This window comes from Gadus macrocephalus, chromosome 3, assembly GCF_031168955.1.
Source record: "Gadus macrocephalus chromosome 3, ASM3116895v1".
NCBI lineage: Eukaryota > Metazoa > Chordata > Actinopteri > Gadiformes > Gadidae > Gadus > Gadus macrocephalus.
In genome coordinates, this window is record NC_082384.1 from 1,979,859 (window position 1) to 2,000,450 (window position 20,592).

Genomic DNA, 20,592 nt, shown 5'->3' on the forward strand with positions numbered 1-20,592 from the left:
CTCGGCGACCACAAGACTCCACCCATGACTCCGTCTTGGCCAACGGGAAAACGTACAGGTTTAACCCCCAGTGGTTAAAAACGTTCAATTGGCTGGTCTACGACCAATTCAAGAAGTCTATGTTTTGTAAATATTGCCTCGAGGTAGGGGAAAGGACATCAGAGGTTAATAAATAAGTGTTTGTTAAATTTGTAATAATTACTTAATTTTGTTGAATGTGTTCACCACTTCCGGCTGCTGATGTTTTAAAATAGGCTCTCATAGTCACTTTACTATTTAATATGTTCCTTGTAACTTTACTGTTGTTAAATTTGTTCATATTGTGTTACTTTTGTATATACGTCCTATTCTGTTCGTATAGTATTTTTATTTTTTTGACTGTAGTATGTGTGCTACCAAAACTATTTTTGTGCTACTGATTTTTTTCGCTTGCTAGCACCAGTGCTACCATTTTAAAAAGTAAGCGTACAGCCCTGATGCGCATGCACAAATGCACATATGTGTACATACTGTGGCAACCCCTTTCGTCGGCGGCTGGGAATGTACAAGGAGACGCTCCAAACAGGGTTGTGGGTCGACGGTTTTTATTCGTTCACCTCACTTAAAAAAGGTAAAACAAAAGACAACGAAAGTTCTTCCACTTATGGGGTAAAAAGGGTGAGGGGTCTCCGGGTCAGGCTATTTAAGCTGCTTCTCCACCGGTTCCTCAGGTGCTCCTCATCTTCTTAATTGGCAACGGCCGGGTTGCCGGCCGTCTCTTGCGGCGGCGGCGTCTCTTGCGGCGGCGGCGTCTCTTGCGGCGGCCCTTGCGGCGGCGGCGTCTCTTGCGGCGGCGCCACTTTTGCGTCTTCTGTTCAGACCGTCATCGTGTAAACGTAGCCTAAGCTGCTTCTCCACCGGTTCCTCAGGTGCTCCTCATCTTCTTAATTGGCAACGGCCGGGTTGCCACAATACACACACTCATATGCAAACATGCCCATACGCAAACATCCGCACACACACACATAAAGGCACACACACAGATAGAAGATAAGAAATCAACCCTAATGATATGAAAGTTTTTGTGTGTGTTTGCGTGTGCGTGTGTGTGCGCATGCAGGGACTTGAAGCTGGACAACGTGATGCTTGATTGCGAGGGACACATCAAGATCGCCGACTTCGGCATGTGTAAAGAGAACATGTCTGAGGAGGTCACCACTCGCACCTTCTGTGGCACCCCAGACTACATAGCACCCGAGGTGAGTATGGGGGGGGGGGGGGGGAGAGAGAGAGAGAGCAAGGAGATATTTGTGTCACGGTGTGGCAACCCGGCTCGGTGGGTGAATTGCCTCCTTCCAATCAGCTCACGATTCTGAGCTTACTTAAATGACAATTCCGGTATTTTGAACATTGAGCCCCCTTTCTGGTTTGTATAGGACGAAATAGAGTGGTTAACACCGACATTTTGAATATTGGTCCCGTCTCTGGTATTTGGCAAATTTCGATTCGCCCCTGCCTGCTTCACAATGGCTGTTTATGTGCATTCAAAAACCTGTCCTTAAAACACCCCTAAACGTTGGTGTTCAGAAATGTGAAACTCATCGAGTGGTTAGTGGTGATCGTTGATGATCCTAATCAAGTATCGTAGCGAAATACAGTTTCTGTCGTGTTTTATTTGGCATTTTGTAAATCCATTGAAACGAAAACCGGAACCAGAAACGGAAAGGGGGGGTGGTTGTAGTCTTTTCGCTCGGTTCTCCATACCAACAGTAGAGTAGAACCGAGCGAAAAGACTGCAACCACCCCCCTTTCCGTTCCCGGTTCCGTTCCGGTGGATTTACAAAATGACAAATAAAACATGACAGAAACGGTATTCGCTACGATACTTGATTCCGATACTTACTTAGAATAACCGAAAAACAGCTTGGAGTGATCAACGGCCCTGTTCCCCTGGGTGTAATCCGTCACCCAGGAAGACCGGTTTCTCCACACACGAGAACCTGGAGGGCCTGAGAAAGCATTCAAGCAGGCTTTTTAAGCCATGCTCTCCACCTGCCCCTCGGGTGCTCTGCATTCCATTGAGTTGCGTTTGCACCAAAGTGCTCTCTGGCGCCATCTGTAAGAAATGGGTGGTAGACCCTGGGCTGTCAGCGGCGCTGTGCCAGAGCCGGGCTGCAACAAAGGTCATTGGATGACCAGTCTGATCTGAGTCTGTGCCCCCACCTGATGCTGTGGGCTGAGGTCACACCCTCTATTAGGGCTCATAAACACACTCCTATAGACCAGTCATTCCCGATATCGCAGGTGGACTGTGGAAAAGCTAAATTAAATATAAACTAATGCATTATTCCCATAAAAAAAAAAGATGTATAGTGATATAACATTTATTTTAATTATTGTGTGATTACTAAAATAGGCTAGTGCAAAGATAAAGGTACGGCCACACCAAACGCGTCACCTGCGTACCAGGCGTATAAAATCGGCAATTTTTCCATAGGGAAGCATTGGTGTACGCGCGTATGAGGTGCGTACACGCGTATCATGCGTACCAAGCAACATTTTACTCGCTGTAGGGGCGTATGAGGCGCGTACATATACGCGCGTATATATACGCGCGCACATATACGCGCGTACATATACGCGCGTACATGTACGCGAGGAGTTCAAAAAATTTTACTTTTTACACTCATACACGCCGCAATAGCCAATCAGCGTTGAGCTTGACCCGACGTCACTAGCAGAGAGTAGTGAGCTTGGACAGAAGCATACGGCCGACATCTTTCTTTATTCTGTGTGGAAATAGTAACATAGTTACGCCATTAAATGCTTTTATGGAAACATTTTTAGCGAGAAATGTGCATTTTACTTTCATAATGTTCGCTCGGTGAATGTGAAGGATGTTTGGTTTGATAGTTATGACGAAGAGGGAACGCTCCGTTCACTTGCATGGACAGAGTCTCTGGTTACTAAGCAACCTCAACGTCTTGGCGGACTATATATCTGCTGATCAACACTACGAATGCTGGAAACACACCAGACACACCATGTGAAGTTATTTAACCCGATTATTGTTATTTATATCCGAGATTATTTAATCTAACCCGATCTAAACTCTATCACCCAAACACGGCGACGTTTGGGTTTCCTACCTCGGACTCCAGAGCAGCCATGTCCATGGCAGCCACGGCCGGCAACTTTCTTTATTCTGAGTGGAAATAGTAACATAGTTACGCCATTAAATGCGTTTCTGGAAACATTTCTAGCGAGAAATGTGCATTTTACTCTCATAATGTTCGCTCGGTGAATGTGAAGGATGTTTGGTTTGATAGTTATGACGAAGAGTGAACGCTCCGTTCACTTGCATGGACAGAGTCTCTGATTGCTAAGCAACCTCAACGTCTTGGCGGACTATTTCTCTGCTGATCAACACTACGAATGCTGGAAACACACCAGACACACCATGTGAAGTTATTTAACCCGATTATTGTTATTTATATCCGAGATTATTTAATCTAACCCGATCCAAGCTCTATCATCCATCCAAACACGGCGGCGTTTGGGTTTCCTCGGACTCCTTAATCCAGCGCAGCCACAGGCTGGGGGGGGGGGGGGGGGGGGGGAGTTTTGGACGGTCTCATCTACACGCGTATGCGTACGCGCGTATCTGACCATTTTTGACACAAAATGGTCAAGCAACATTTTCGCTGCGTTACGCACGTACATGGTACGCGAGGTACGCGCTTGGTGTGTTCGCACCTTAAGAGCGTTCCAGAATCTTTGGGCTCGTGGCTCTTGGCGGGAACGTTGAAGTCCAGTGCCGTCCGAACCACAAGATTAATCGGTGGGTGGCAACAGATTTTATGAAGAGAAAAGAGGCAGAGGATAACAGAAATACAGAGATTGACAGTGAGTCGCAGGCATCTACGAGCCAGATTCCTCATAAAGAAACAAAGAAAAGGAGGGTGAAAAGAAAATACTACGAAAGCTACTTAGCATTTGGTTTCAGCTACACTGGCCAGTGTAGGGTGTTTGGATATCCGGTTGGAAGCTGGTGACTGGTTGGTAAAGGAGAAGAAGGGACCACCTGGTCTACTTTGCCTGTTGTTATTCCTGGCAGCTTAATAAATGATCACAGAAGTGAGAGGGTGGTACCAACAGCAGCATCAACCACGTCAAACAGCAACATCAACCACATATTACTGCACAATAAGCTAATCCAGCACCAGGCCGCCGAAAAATGTGTGACTGGTATGACAGACTGCAGATCATTCAGAACTCAGCCGCCCGGATCATCACCCGCACCAAATCATCTGACCACATCACCCCTGTCCTCATTCAACTTCACTGGCTCCCAGTACACTACCGTATCCAATACAAAACCCTACTCCTCACCTACAAAGCTCTCCACAACCTAGCCCCCAGTTACCTCTGCGACCTCCTCCAAGAATACACTCCCTCCCGCTCCCTCCGCTCAACCTCTGCTGGACTACTATGTATCCCCACATCACGACTCACTACAATGGGTGCCCGGTCATTCAGCTGTTCAGCACCCAGGCTCTGGAACTCCCTCCCCCCACACATAAAACAGTCAGACACCATTACAACCTTCAAGTCACAACTCAAAACTCACCTGTTCAAACTCGCACACAACGTCTAACTGATCACTGTTTTGATTGTTTTGTTTTTTTTGTTTTGTTTTGTTTTGTCTTGTTTTTGTTTTATTTATTTCTTATTGCTTATGTTTATTTTTATTTATTTTTTATTTATTTTTTTCCACAATGTCTTGTTTTTTAAAAAATGTATGATGACTCAACCCGGTCTCACGAAAAGTCGTGACACTGTCACGTTATTTAATCTATTGAAACGTGTTCAGGATCACGTATTTTCAAAATTTTCGTGTTTTAAAGCACAAATTTCAAACCCATGTATTTCAATTGGAAGTATTTGTCGTGTCACCAGCACGACTTCCAAACTAAGGTTCTGTGCGGGAGCGTTCTCCCTAGTGTCCCTTAAGGAGCTCCGTACAGTACATTTATTGTTAAAAATTGTGAACAATATGACAGCTTTAGGCCACCCGTTTCTACTTTCACCTTTGATTCTGAGAAATTGTGACAATTCACGGATATAGGCTATTAAATGCAGGTGCGCTGCTCAGGCAAAGCGCAAAAGAAAAAAGGGTAGCTGCTTAATCTTAATCTGAATTGTATGTCTTGATGTTTTGATCTAGCCATAGATCTATTGTCTTGTTTTTGGCTATGTGAATGGAAGTCCGCGTCGATGCCTCGCAAGTCCAGTGTCGCGAGTGGACGTGACATCTAGAAGTCATACCGTATAATAATGGGTTATCATTAATATTGATGCGTAGGGGTTGATTATAACTCTTGTTTATTGTTTATACCACAGTCTGGGGGAATACTCGTATTCTGATTGGCTGCAGGGTGTGTATTATCTCCTGATATAGGCTACAGACACCTGCTAAGTAGTTCCAGTCAGTGTTTAGATTCTCTGCCCGAGCGTTTTTACTTTTATTTTATCATTATCATAAATTAGCCTAATCTGAGGAGAAATCTATGCCATAAACAGAAATATTATGGGTCTTTATTACACGGGTCTTCTCAATGCCGTGGAACGCTCCGTTCACTTGCATGGGTCCGGGGATATCTCGGGATTGGTTTCTTTATTAATCGAATGGGAAATGCAATAGGTCTATTTTAGGACCGAATCACCGTTGAACTTGTTTCTAATAACATTTCTAGCGAGAAATATACTTTTTACTTGCATAATCTTTAGTCAGTGATTACGTCTGATCTTTAGTTTTATAGTTATTAGGAAGATTTTATCGGCTCGCTCGCATGTTTCAATGACGTCAGGTTGCTAAGGACGCTGCTTTCGCTAAACTAGCACACACACACACACACACACACACACACACACACACACACACACACACACACAATGCATTTCGCTGCAGATATTCCCTCAATTATTATTACTTTCAAAACGTTGGCCAAGGTGGAATATCCTTTTTATTTGGGCTGCTTCTAGGACATTTTGGGTGGATTTTGAACGGTATGTGGGCGGGACGTTTTTTGCAGGACCTGGCAACCCTGCGCTGTTGCCCGGGGTGCTGAAATGCTCCGGAACAGATCTGGATCCACTATGGCCAAAAGACTTGTATGCCCCCCCCCCCCCCCTTAAATAAATTCTATGGCAGAATAAAGAATAAATTCATGCATGTGTTTTTACAGTATAGCGTGGTGGAGGGCTGACGTATGTTGCCCAACCCGGAAGTGAGCGTCGCCCTGGTTTCCCTTGACAAAAAGCCAACGGGTTTTTCCATTGGATTTTGGATTATTGCAGAAAAATTAGCATCTTTGAAGCACCTCCTCAAAAACTGAAAATAAATCAATAAATAAAAAGATCTGTGCTCCAAAGAACGAAATGTAAACCAATGCATTCTGAATAATAATAATAATAATAATAATAATACATTTAATTTAGAGGCGCCTTTCAAGACACCCAAGGTCACTGGACTTTCATAATCTTCGCTCAGTGAATGTGAAGGATGTTTGGTCGGATAGTTATGACGAAGAATCATAATGTGAATCGGAATATTCTATAAATGTCTTGATATCATCTTTCGTCTCAACACTTCTGCTGCAGCCGCCTAAAGTCTCACTCCGAGAACCTTAAAATATGAATCAATCCATTAGAAGTATGAAAATATCTTCCCGGAGGCGTAAGGGGGCAAACAAGGTGTCCTTTGACATCTACGTTTCGAGGCGATTGCAACAGTGCCACATCATATTTGAATATGTTTCGGGGTAGTAATTAGCTGTCGATTTTGGGGGCCTTTATCAATAATGACCAGCTATAGATTTGCTTCCCGATGGAGATTCTTGACAAATTACATGTTATTTAGCATCTACGCGTTAAGCTGGGTCCAATGAGATCAAGCTTGCCCTCTTGCCACACCGAGATCATGTCCTAGACCATATGTACCATGTAAAATACATTTGCTAGAGTGTCATGCTTGGTGTCATTGGACTCAGCTCAACGTGTAGATGCTAAATAATATGTCATTTGTCACAAATTTCTATCGGAAAGTAAATCAATAGCTGCTCATTATTGATTAAGGCCTCCAATTTCGACAGCTAATTACTACCATTAAACATGTTCGAATATGCTCATGTGTGGCACCATTGCAATCGCCTGGAAGCGTAGATGTTGAAGGACACCTTGTTCGCCCTCTTACGACACCGGGAAGATATTTACATACTTCTGATTGACTAATGAATTGATTCAGCTATTCCCTCAGAAGTCTGGGGTCAAAAGGTCAAAAGCAGCCGACACCACGCCGCTTATGAGACAACAAAAGTTCATGTGTATTCCTCTCATAACTTTTTGTCATTATTAAAGAGAGGCCTGATTCTCCGATATGCAGGTTGGATGGCTACGGTGTAGGTCTGGGAAGAACTTCAGGCCAAAATCTTGCAAGCGAGCCGCTGGGTGGGTGCAACAAGATGGAGCACTTGCTGAGTCATTTCCTGTAAGCCACAGGTTGAAGCGTATATGTGTCCTTTGAGACCCCCTTTGATATATAAGAGACCCCAAGGCTTACTTAAATGTTGTCGACTCAGTCACCTATTGCATCACTTCCTTTAGGGCTTCGGCCTCCTAATTGATCATTGTAGTATAATTGAATGCCCTCTTTCATATATATGATACCTCCACCACCGGGACGTGGCAGCAATTCTCCAAATCCATATGGGGAGGTGGGGGGGGTGATGCTTGTTGACAGTAGGGGTGTACACTAGACATAAATAGGAAGCAAACTCAGGAGAAGGAATGACCTCTCATAAATATTTATTCAATAAATTGTTTCAAATAACCCTGCCTCGTTAAATCAATGAGCTTGGTGTTTTGCTTTAAAAAATAGGTTATAGAAGAAGTCTAAACTGCACAAAATAAAAACATCCAAGCTGCCTTTTAAGGATACCTTGGAATATCTGTCTATTTTTTAACCATCTGACCCTAGTTTACGACAAAAACAACACAATGGACGGCAGCTCCTTTGCCGCGTGGTTTTTAGAACCATGTAAGGATTAGAGGGGGCGGTCGATAGCAACCACCATAGCAACCATGACGGTCAAGTGACTGGATGCAGCCCCGTTGAAAAAAATAGAATACCACTCGACACACTCAGGAGATAAATGATATTTAAATGATTATGAACATGAAGTCTTTATTTGCATGGGTTTACATTTCGTTCTGTGTAGCATGGAAAAATCGGAGAAACACTCCCATTCATCACCCAAGTGGGTGCTACTCATTGGTGGTGGTTAGTGAGGTCCCCCCTTCACTGTAGGCGTCTTTGAGTGTTATTAATTATTATTATTCTTCATGTTTAACCTCTGTTTTTCTTTTATTCCTAGTCTGTTTTACATAGTTTTGAATGATGACTATATGCTCTGTAAGGGGGTGTTCACACAGGCAGTTTTTTTTTCAGGTGCGGGTGGATGTTTTACATTATATTCCTATGATACAGGGTGTTTTTGTAAAAACATCCTGGGTGCTTTTAAAAACACCGCTGCCAGCGGGTTTTTTTCACTGCTCTGGGTGGTTTTCAAGTTGGGATAAATTCAACTCGCCAAGAAAAAGCACCCGACGTCAGGCAGTTTTTTGACAGCTGACCAATGAACGAGAACCTACGTCACTAGGAAAAACGTTGGAAATTCAAGAATGGCGACCCAAACCAAGACGTCTTTCCCGACGGAGCAACTTGTTGTTCTTGTTAGTGAACATGTTGAGTTATATGACATGACCAACAAGTTATACCACAACATATATCACAAGGAGAGTATCTGGAGGACGATCGGTGGGATTTTGGGACATTATCAAACCGTAGCTCCTGAATACAACTATGAAACGCCCCGTACTGCTGCCGTCCCCGGTTTATGTCATGCACCCACAAACGGGAGGGTTCATCGTTATCCTCGTCGTTGTCATCTAACGCCAAAACAAGGGTTAATTTTCTCATCTTCGACATTGTAACTGACACACTAAATTCCCGTAAGACCACTCTCTCCCACCAGTCTTGGCTGCGGACTCGCATCCAACTTCCTCTTGTTTGCGGCGGCGCTTAGGGTAAATATAAAGATCTGACGAGAAATTGACGTTGCTGCGCTGTCCTCCTCCTTCTTAATTGAAGGAGCAGGCAGAGAAAAGCTCTCTCCTGCTGTGCTTTCATTAAAATCAAATTTAAAATCCCCGATAGTGATAAGACATCCATTATGTCGCCGCCGGTCCAGAGACGTGTCAGGTGTGCGCGAGAGACATAACGGACACTTTTGTTACTGCCATACAGTTCATTCGGAACACATTTTAGGAACAGATCTATGCCGCATAGAAATCTATGCGGCATAGATCTGCCATGTAAACGCGGCTACTGTAGCGTAGTCAAACCACTTTGATACGGTAACCGATTGGCAACGTTGGCTCTAGAACATTCTGCTCTAGAATGAACTTGACAAAACCACCCTGTCAGTTTTTTAGTTGGTAAAAAACCGCCCGGGTCAGGTGTTTTTTAATATAAAAAAACTGCCTGTGTGAACACGCCCTTAAGTGACCTTGGGTGTCTTGAAAGGCGCCTCTAAATTAAATGTATTATTATTATTATTATTATTATTATTCAGAATGCATTGGTTTACATTTCGTTCTTTGGAGCACAGATCTTTTTATTTATTTATTTATTTTCAGTTTTTGAGGAGGTGCTTCAAAGATGCTAATTTTTCTGCAATAATCCAAAATCCAATGGAAAAACCCGTTGGCTTTTTGTCAAGGGAAACCAGGGCGACGCTCACTTCCGGGTTGGGCAACATACGTCAGCCCTCCACCACGCTATACTGTAAAAACACATGTTCAAGTTGAATGATAATGCATGAATCCAGATCTGTTCCGGAGCATTTCAGCACCCCGGGCAACAGCGCAGGGTTGCCAGGTCCTGCAAAAAACGTCCCGCCCACATACCGTTCAAAATCCACCCAAAATGTCCTAGAAGCAGCCCAAATAAAAAGGATATTCCACCTTGGCCAACGTTTTGAAAGTAATAATAATTGAGGGAATATCTGCAGCGAAATGCATTGTGTGTGTGTGTGTGTGTGTGTGTGTGTGTGTGTGTGTGTGTGTGTGTGTGTGTGTGTGTGTGTGTGTGTGTGTGTGTGTGTGTGTGTGTGTGTGTGCTAGTTTAGCGAAAGCAGCGTCCTTAGCAACCTGACGTCATTGAAACATGCGAGCGAGCCGATAAAATCTTCCTAATAACTATAAAACTAAAGATCAGACGTAATCACTGACTAAAGATTATGCAAGTAAAAAGTATATTTCTCGCTAGAAATGTTATTAGAAACAAGTTTAACGGTGATTCGGTCCTAAAATAGACCTATTGCATTTCCCATTCGATTAATAAAGAAACCAATCCCGAGATATCCCCGGACCCATGCAAGTGAACGGAGCGTTCCACGGCATTGAGAAGACCCGTGTAATAAAGACCCATAATATTTCTGTTTATGGCATAGATTTCTCCTCAGATTAGGCTAATTTATGATAATGATAAAATAAAAGTAAAAACGCTCGGGCAGAGAATCTAAACACTGACTGGAACTACTTAGCAGGTGTCTGTAGCCTATATCAGGAGATAATACACACCCTGCAGCCAATCAGAATACGAGTATTCCCCCAGACTGTGGTATAAACAATAAACAAGAGTTATAATCAACCCCTACGCATCAATATTAATGATAACCCATTATTATACGGTATGACTTCTAGATGTCACGTCCGCTCGCGACACTGGACTTGCGAGGCATCGACGCGGACTTCCATTCACATAGCCAAAAACAAGACAATAGATCTATGGCTAGATCAAAACATCAAGACATACAATTCAGATTAAGATTAAGCAGCTACCCTTTTTTCTTTTGCGCTTTGCCTGAGCAGCGCACCTGCATTTAATAGCCTATATCCGTGAATTGTCACAATTTCTCAGAATCAAAGGTGAAAGTAGAAACGGGTGGCCTAAAGCTGTCATATTGTTCACAATTTTTAACAATAAATCTACTGTACGGAGCTCCTTAAGGGACACTAGGGAGAACGCTCCCGCACAGAACCTTAGTTTGGAAGTCGTGCTGGTGACACGACAAATACTTCCAATTGAAATACATGGGTTTGAAATTTGTGCTTTAAAACACGAAAATTTTGAAAATACGTGATCCTGAACACGTTTCAATAGATTAAATAACGTGACAGTGTCACGACTTTTCGTGAGACCGGGTTGGATGACTATATGCTCTGTAAGGTGACCTTGGGTGTCTTGAAAGGCGCCTCTAAATGAAATGTATTATTATTATTATTATTACTTCACTGGTATGAAGTCATACCAGTCACACAGACTGAGGCTCCTATTCTGCGTGTGTGTGTGTGTGTGTGTGTGTGTGTGTGTGTGTGTGTGTGTGTGCGTGTTTGTGTGCGCTTGCGTGCGTGTGTGTGTGCGTGCGTGTGCATCGCTAGCAGCCTGATCCAGAACTGTCATGTAGTATTATGCCTAATGGGAAAGCAATGTATGCAGTATTTACACACATACACCTAGGCACACACACATATACGGTATACCCTTAGAAACTCTCACACAAAAACATATTCACATGCAGACCAGCCACACGCACATCAAACACAGAGCCACACGCAAATCAAACACGCATTAAACACACAACCACACGCACATCAAACATACATTTTTATGCACAGGCTAAGGTAGACGCAAGCGCACGCCCAAACATGCACACCCATACACCCATGTGCATAAGTGTGTCTGTCGCAGGGCGTCAGAGGAGCTGTGCTGGCCACAGGGTTAGGATGAGTGAAGGGATGGCAGGCCTTGGTCAGACCTGTCACTGTCAATCATCCTCAACCTCGGTTGCCATGGCGGCACGCAGCCTTGTGCATCACTACACAATGCAATATTCAAAGAAGCCCATCCACACATTGTCATGTCATAGTACATTAACAGAGATGTAGAGCAGAGCAGGATTCAACATAGGCAACTTCCACCGAAACAACAGCCTGTAACGCCCACAGCTGGAGGAGATGAGTACAGTGCTGCCCTGCTTTTGAACTTTTATGTAGCTGAATGCTGGGTCTCAAATCTGTCCTCATATATCGCTCTCCCCGGAGATTCTCTCCACTACTCCCAGTCTGCAGCGTTCCATGTTCACCACGGTAACCACTGCTGTAATGGACCCCCCCAAGGTCAGAGCGTCCCTCTGCTGTTTGAGGGACTGAGAGGTCAATCCATCCTGACACAGCCAGCCCCGGCGTCACGGTGGACTCACCAGGTCAGGGTCAAATGCTCTCTGGCCCGGAGGCTAGTGTTCACACACAGCAGACCTACACCTCAACTCTTTTGGAAAACCAAAATTTGTTATTTAGGCTGGCTTTGCAGGGCTGGAACTGAAAGTGAATGTTGCTTCAACCTCCATGACCCCAGGATGCTGAAGGAACTTGTGCTGTAAAACGAGAGCCGAACAGAGTGGAACTGGGACTAGGCTCAGTGGATCTTCTGTACAGAGTCTGAGCGTGGGAACGACGGCTGAAGCTTAAAGCTCATGTCCACCTGCGTTTTCTTTTCATTTTGTCATCGGTTTTGTGCTCCTTTATTCTCCGTCAGAACACAATAGCTCCTTGTTTGATGTGAGTAGCTCCTCAATCCAGCATCACGGCTCAATGGGGAGACAAGAGCAGCAGGAAGCCCGGGGTCCTCAGGGGGGTTGGGAGAAGCAGGGGGAGTGGGAGTGGGAGGAGCAGGGGATTGGGAGGAGCATGGGGAGTGGGAGGAGCAGGGGGAATTGGTGGAGCAGGGGAGTGGGAGGAGCATGGGGAGTGGGAGGAGCAGGGGGAATTGGTGGAGCAGGGGAGTGGGAGGAGCATGGGGAGTGGGAGGAGCAGGGGGAGTGGGAGGAGCAGGGGGAGTGGGAGGAGCAGGGGAGTGGGAGGAGCAGGGGGAGTGGGAGGAGCAGGGGAGTGGGAGGAGCAGGGGAGTGGGAGGAGCAGGGAGAGTTGGAGGAGCAGGGGGACTGGGTGGGAGGGGTGGCAGAGGATAGCCAAGAAGCAGCTGTGATGGACAGAAAGCAGCTATGATGGACAGGGAGCCGTGGTGATGGACAGGGAGCAGCTTTGATGGACAGGGGACTGGCAGACAGATACTGTAGGTGGCCCAGATGTTCCATGGTGCGCCACAACAACAGCTCTGTAGTGCGGTAGTTTTGTAATAGTCCTTTTCTTGGTCCTTGAAGCCAATACAATATTGTGGAATGAAGATCCACACTGTTCATTGAATTTGTTCAAAGCGATCAACAGATTGAGGGGTGTGGCTCCCCTGGACACGCCCTGATGATAGGAAGGTCTACTGCCTTGTTGGCTGAGGATTTAGACTGTGGGAAGATACTGAGTCAGTTTTCAGGTCAACACTATTGGAATGCTTATAGCCTGCTGTATGCTACATTGGCTGGTACATGGTCAGTTCCCTGCATGATGGATTTATAGATTTGATTAATGTAGGAAGGAATCCTAATTGTTCAGTATTTATTAATTACAATATAAAATCTTATATTATATTTACCTTAACATTCAGTCAATTCAGACACAGGTCATGAATCTGCTGGCTGTGAACGTTGGGTGTGGGACCCCTAGCCTACTCTACAGCTGGCAGAGCAGGTTGCCTCAAAACCCGAAGGTTGTTGGTTCAATCCCCGGCTCATACCTGAGCAAGATCCCGACCTAACCCTAACTGCTCCCGACAACCTGGTCACTGCCTGGCCTGGTCAGCACTGCCGTCGGGGTATGAATGTGTGGATGAGTTCATATAGTTTATATAACACGTTCATATGTCCAGCGAGAGCTGGCTCATCCACAGGCTCAGTCCTCTCGGTCGGTCATCAACTCTAACCTTGCCTCAAGGTGATCTGCACCTCCCCGGTGGATTGTCCAGCACTGGTGTTCAGGTCGTCCAGCCCTGTTTGACCCGTTTCACCTGCAGCTCAGAAGAACACACATACAACAGATCTTAAAGGAGAGATATTATGGTGTTTTCCCAACAAGTAAACAAAGTATATGAGTTACAGAAAATTTGTTTTTTAAGCTGTTTGCCGGAAATAGCTTTTAGGAAAAAAACTTCAGAATGCGCTGTTTCTGGTGTCTGTAGCTTTAATGCAAATGAGCTGCTGCCCATTGACCAATGAGCTGTAAGAGTTAACCACAGCATGGAGCAGAAGGGATTGTTGCCGTTCTCGGACTCCTGGAGCTCTATATCTATACAATATAATAATAATAATAATAATAATAATATTATATAATACATAGGTATTTATATAATATTATATCTAATATCAACGCCAAAAGCTATGTGCACCTCGGATGATATTATGAATCATAAAGACTGCATCTGGCGTCTCTGGTACTTCCACAACAAGTAAAGACTCGTAGTGGGGGTTATCTCGGCCATGGTTGAGAAGAATTGGGGGAAAGGAACTTTGGCCTTGACTCTCTGAAGTCCTTATTACCCGCATCATGGAGGAGAAAGAGATTGTACTCCCGGAGCTGAGCTGCAGGACTGCCGCTGAGCTCCCCCAGCCGGAGCTGCCAGACTGCCGCTCTAGCTTCGGAGGCAGTCCAGCACCTCCAGCGGGGGGGAGCTTGGCGGAAAGTCCGGGCGAAGCTTCGGCGGCAGTCTGGCAGCAGTCCGCCAACTCAGCTCCGGCGGTACAATCCCTTTCTCCTCCATGTCTCCTCCTCCGGACTACCACCGAAGCTTCGGTGGCAGTCCGGCAGCTCCGGTGTGGGGAGCTTGTCCGCTGGTCCACTAAATCTTAGCTATGCTCTTATCGGAGGGGGGTGGGGAAGTGGGAGGTAATAATCAAATGTGCCCGCTTCCTACGTAGGAGGGGGCGCCGAAACTGACTCACTCGTTTGGTAACTGTAGACGGGGTACTTTCAGAAATGCATATCTCACTCAAAAAATCATGTACAGACTATTTTCAAAGTTTGTATGCGTGTGGAAGCACCAGAGACCCAAAACAACACTCCCAGGAAAAGTGCTGTTTTCATAATATGTCCCCTTTAACAACAGGCTGAATCCCTAGGGCACAATGTTGAACTTGATGATCACCTTCTGAACGTCAAATAGGAACTGACAACGTATGAAATCATGCACAACCTTTGTAGGACCCCTGATCCGGTGCTTTTAGACCAAGGACACCATCCTCGTCTTCCAAGCCTTCTTCGCTGTCAGAATACAGAGGGCTTCCACTGAGTCACTTGAAGTGCAACACCTCATCTAGCATCACCTCATCTCGCACCACCTCATATAGCGTTCTAGCACCACCTCATCTAGCACCACCTCATCTAGCACCACCTCATCTTGCACCACCTCATCTAGCAATCTAGCATCACCTCATCTAGCGGTCTAGCAACACCTCATCTAGCCCTACCTCATTTAGCGGTCTAGCATCACCTTATCTAGCGGTCTTGTACTTGATGGTGCTGCTTAGACATGACTAGCAGTCACCGGTACTCACTACCAGGTAGAATAAACACTTCTGTTTGAGGTTGAAAGCTGGTTTAACGGGTTAATCTTGCTGTTTTCTCATCGTCCCCGTCCGGGTCTTTATTAAAGAAATCTGGGATATTGCCTTTTATCTTGTCCATGATCTGTCAATGAGCAAGAAAATTCATCTATTTAAATCTTGGTGACTAACGATTGGTAACCATATAAGTTATTGTTGTATATTCTGAGAGCTATGAAGTTTTGCAATATTCCAAAATAAACACTGATATCATTTCTATAAATCCCCTCCTTCTCTGATTAATCTGTGCCCTGGTTCCTTTTACCTCTCTCTCTCTCTCTCTCTCTCTCTCTCTCTCTCTCTCTCTCTCTCTCTCTCTCTCTCTCTCTCTCTCTCTCTCTCTCTCTCTCTCTCTCGCTCTCTCTTGCATTGAAACCTAGTTGTGTGTGTCTTAGTGCTGACAGACCCTGGCTGTAAGTGGAGCGTGTGTTTATAGTGTGTGAATGGCGTGTGTATTGTGTGCATTAAATATAGGACGGTTTGCAGGTAATTGCAAAGCCCCCCCCCGTTGATTAAAGGGGAATTTAAGCTCTAATTAATTCATACAACTCTGTCCAAAGATACAGTAATGGAAGCAACATGTAGAAAGACCGCTATTTGAAGTGATACTTATTATGTTATCTATATATATATATATACTGTACATATATATAGTATATATACTGTATATATATATAGTATATATACTGTATATAAAATATATAGTGTTGTTGCTCTGAGTGACCTCTTAACCTTTTAACCCTGAGGTTCACTCTTAATCTTAAATACATTGCACTTTCTAAAATGATAATCTATTTTAATCATTTCTTTGCATATGTCTTCTTTTACTATCTATTGTTTTATTTTATTGTATGACAATGTTTCTATGTGAAGCACTTTGAGTCTGCCTTTTGTATGAAAAGTGCTTCATAAATAAATTTGCCTTGCCCTGCCTTAACCCTGATGTTAACCCTTAACCCTTAACCCTAAGGTTAATTCTTAACCCTTAACTGAGGTTAACTCGTAACCCTGAGGTTAACTCTCAACCCTTAACCCTGAGGTCAACTCTTAACCATTAACCCTCAGGTTCACTCTTAACATCTTCCTATTGGTTGCAGATCATCGCCTACCAGCCCTACGGCCGCTCAGTGGACTGGTGGGCGTATGGAGTGCTGCTGTATGAGATGCTGGCCGGACAGGTGAAGCACACACACACACACACACACACACACACACACACACACACACACACACACACACACACACACACACACACACACACACACACCATCTCTCTAGTTGGAGTTGGTATGTGACCTAAAACAGACCCAAATGATCACTCCTCTGTGAAGGGACTTCTGGGATGATTGGCACTTATGGAATAAGTGCTCAACACATTCAAGGGCTTTGTAGCCGAAAATCATACATGCAAATACACTATTACAAACATATACAATACACATAAACTCACAAAGAAGTGAGTTTGTGTATACATACACACACACACACACACACATTTATAGCCAAACATATGCACACAATCTCTCTCTCTCTCTCTCTCTCTCTCTCTCTCTCTCTCTCTCTCTCTCTCTCTCTCTCTCTCTCTCTCTCTGCTATGTATGAGCTAGAGAGGTCATGGTTCCAGTGTGGGGGGGCAGTGAAGTGGAAATGAAGAATGAAGCATATTACAGGCGGTCAAAACAGCCACATTAGGGTTATAAATGAGATGGCTGCTCTCTATTTTCTCTCTGTCTCTCTCGCTCTTTTTCTGCTCCAGTTATTTTTGAAGCCTCCCCTCCTCCTTCATATGGTTCCTCTCGCCTTTACCTTCCTAACTTCAATCCATCACTTCTCTAAACCTCTGTTTCCTCTTGCATCCCCTACCCAAGCCTCCACTTCCCTTAACAGTGTGAACAGTAGGAGAGTGTAGAACAGAACTCTGCTAACTACTTCTTCTTTTCAATACTCTTGAAAGTATACAGCCAAAGTGTGTATTCTTAAATTATTAAAAGTAATGAATAGGTAAATCACATTAAATCATTTTTTAATGAAAGCAGTTTGTTTTTTGGGGAAAATTGATTATATCGAGATAAGATAAGCCTGTTGTTTGGAGGCTATATAAATACATATATTCCTATTAATACATATATTCATATGTAATGCATAAATAAAATAAAGTCCTGTAATCCACAGCCTCCGTTTGATGGGGAGGATGAAGACGAGCTGTTCCAGTCGATCATGGAGCACAACGTGTCCTACCCCAAATCCATGTCCAAGGAGGCTGTCCTCATCTGCAAAGGGGTGAGTAGCATCATAAAACAACGTAGCATCCCTACACCTACGTAGCATCACATAACCAACGTAGCATCACAAAACAACGTAGCATGACAAGGTGCCATGCCGTAATTCCGACGCCTCATTGTTCCGACGTCTCAATGGTCCGAAATATTTCCCATTAGATCGACATGCCACTATGCCGACGGTTCAATGTTCCAAAAACGGAACCCATTGGTCCGAAGGTCCGTTTGTCCAACTTTTCAAACAGGAGGCGCATTACACCGGGATTCCACCGGACGCGTACGCGCAGCGGAACGGCTGCGTCCTCTGCCCTGCGTCCATTCCTACCGGGCGCGTAACGGCAGCGTAGCGCTGCCTTGCGAGCCAGCCGTATTCACGCGAGATCACGAGATCACGCGATAATCCTAAACCTAATGTACTCACCTTCCACTCCCAAAACTATTGCAATTAAATGCCACGCTTTGTCCTTTCTTACATTTTCCTTATAAAAAGGATGATTTGGTACATAAATGACTTCATGTTGCTGAACTTCGACAATGAGTCTCTCGTCGTCCATGTTGCCGACCCTCTGAGACCCTTTGATTGATTGACTGCTGACCTGGTGCCACCGGTCATGACATAATAATGTTGATGTGAAGTTACATGAGCTGAGTATTGTGTTTTATTTTGAAAATTGACCGGATGCTCTATGGCTTTTACTTTTTCACTTCCTGCCCTGCTCGATCTGCTCTGTTGAAATTGACACGGTTTAGCAGCGGCTCGCGCCAAAAAATAGAACTGCGACGGAAAGATAGTGCCGCGGCGCAGCACGCCGCTCCTGGGACGCTGCTGAAGCGTTCCGCGGCGCGCCCGGTGGAAATGGTGTCATTAATTAGAGTAGAAGCGATCAGCAGCGGTGACCGCGGCGCGTACGCCTCCGGTGGAATCGAGCCTTTTAGGCCGACGGTTCAATATGCCGAATAGGCCAAGGCGCAATTCCACATGTGTGATTATGAAACCAAAAATAAAAGACGATGTAGGCTAAGTTCCAGCAGTGCACTTCACCAAGCCAGACTGTTGCTGTGGGCTTGAACGGTCACAAGAGGTGAATTTATGAAGCGCACGTTATACAAGGACTAACGCCTCGTTTCCACATACGTACATTCTCGTATGGGATCCAACCGTCTCCGACCGAAAGTCCATTCATTCCTATGTGATTCTCCGTAATGTCCGTTTTTCCTCCGAGACTCCTCCCCTCAGTAAAATTTCTGTCCGGTATGTCCGTAATATACGTTCAAAAAATTTAACTTTCGCCGTCGTTTTACGGAGATACCGTATGAAAGTTTTTATGTTTTTCACAAAACATGTAAGTACCTGGCAGGCAAAACTCCTCGCCGATCTCTTTCCAAGCCTGGTTGGTTTTGTTTTTATCTCTGTATATGTCGATCCTCGTGTTCCAAAGTACCGGTATCCTAAAAACGGCCATTGTCATACGCTCCCCCATCTTTTGTCCGTAAATAAATTCATGTCTGTACGTAAAACACTAGCGACTCCTTCCGTAAATTTACGGAAGCACGGATACGAAAAACATACGTATGTGGAAACGAGGCGTTACGCCTCGTTTCCACATACGTACATTCTCGTATGTGATCCAACCGTCTCCGACCGAAAGTCCATTCATTCCTATGTGATTCTCCATAATGTCCATTTTTCCTCCGAGACTCCTCCCCTCCGTACAATTTCTGTCCGGTATGTCCGTAATATACGTTCAAAAAATGTTACTTTCGCCGTCGTTTTACGGAGCTACCTTATGAACGTTTTAATGTTTTTCATAAAACATGTAATTACCTGGCAGGCCAAACTCCTCGCCGAACTCTTTCCAAGCCTGGTTGGTTTTGTTTTTATCTCTGTATATGTCGATCCTCATGTTCCAAAGTACCGGTCTCCTAAAAACGGCCATTATGATAAGCTCCCCCATCTTTTGTCCGTGAATAAATTCATGTCCGTACGTAATACACTAGCGACTCCTTCCGAAAATTTACGGAAGCACGGATACGAAAAACATACGTATGTGGAAACGAGGCGTTACGCCTCGTTTCCACATACGTACATTCTCGTATGCGATCCAACCGTCTCCGACCGAAAGTCCATTCATTCCTATGTGATTCTCCGTAATGTCAGTTTTTCCTCCGAGACTCCTCCCCTCCGTACAATTTCTGTCTGGTATGTCCGTAATATACGTTCAAAAAATTTAACTTTCGCCGTCGTTTTACGGAGATACCGTATGAACGTTTTTATGTTTTTCACAAAACATGTAAGTACCTGGCAGGCCAAACTCCTCGCCGAACTCTTTCCAAGCCTGGTTGGTTTTGTTTTTATCTCTGTATATGTCGATCCTCATGTTCCAAAGTACCGGTCTCCTAAAAACTGCCATTATCATACGTTCCCCCATCTTTTGTCCGTAAATAAATTCATGTCCGTACGTAAAACACTAGCGACTCCTTCCGTAAATTTACGGAAGCACGGATACGAAAAACATACGTATGTGGAAACGAGGCGTAATGCTTTTCCTGTAAAGAAGTCAAACGGTGAGTGAAAAACAAATAAAAATGTTATCTTTAGTAGCTGTGTGTGGGCCTATATGTGTTGTTTACTGTGTTTACAGTGGGCTTTTAGCCTAAAT

General features: G+C 44.6%; 1 protein-coding gene across 3 annotated transcripts in view; it reads left to right on the forward strand.

Moving 5' to 3' along the window:
* prkcaa (protein kinase C, alpha, a) overlaps positions 1-20,592 on the forward strand; it is a 230,556-nt gene that overhangs the window by 171,513 nt on the left and 38,451 nt on the right. For all 3 annotated transcript variants that reach the window (XR_009524626.1, XM_060046126.1, XM_060046127.1), the window contains 3 exons: positions 1,100-1,238; positions 16,751-16,831; positions 17,826-17,933. Coding sequence is in view for 2 of the 3 variants with exons in the window: in XM_060046126.1 (XP_059902109.1) it covers positions 1,100-1,238; positions 16,751-16,831; positions 17,826-17,933 (328 nt within the window). In the remaining variant the exon portion in view is untranslated. The remainder of the gene's footprint in view (positions 1-1,099; positions 1,239-16,750; positions 16,832-17,825; positions 17,934-20,592) is intronic.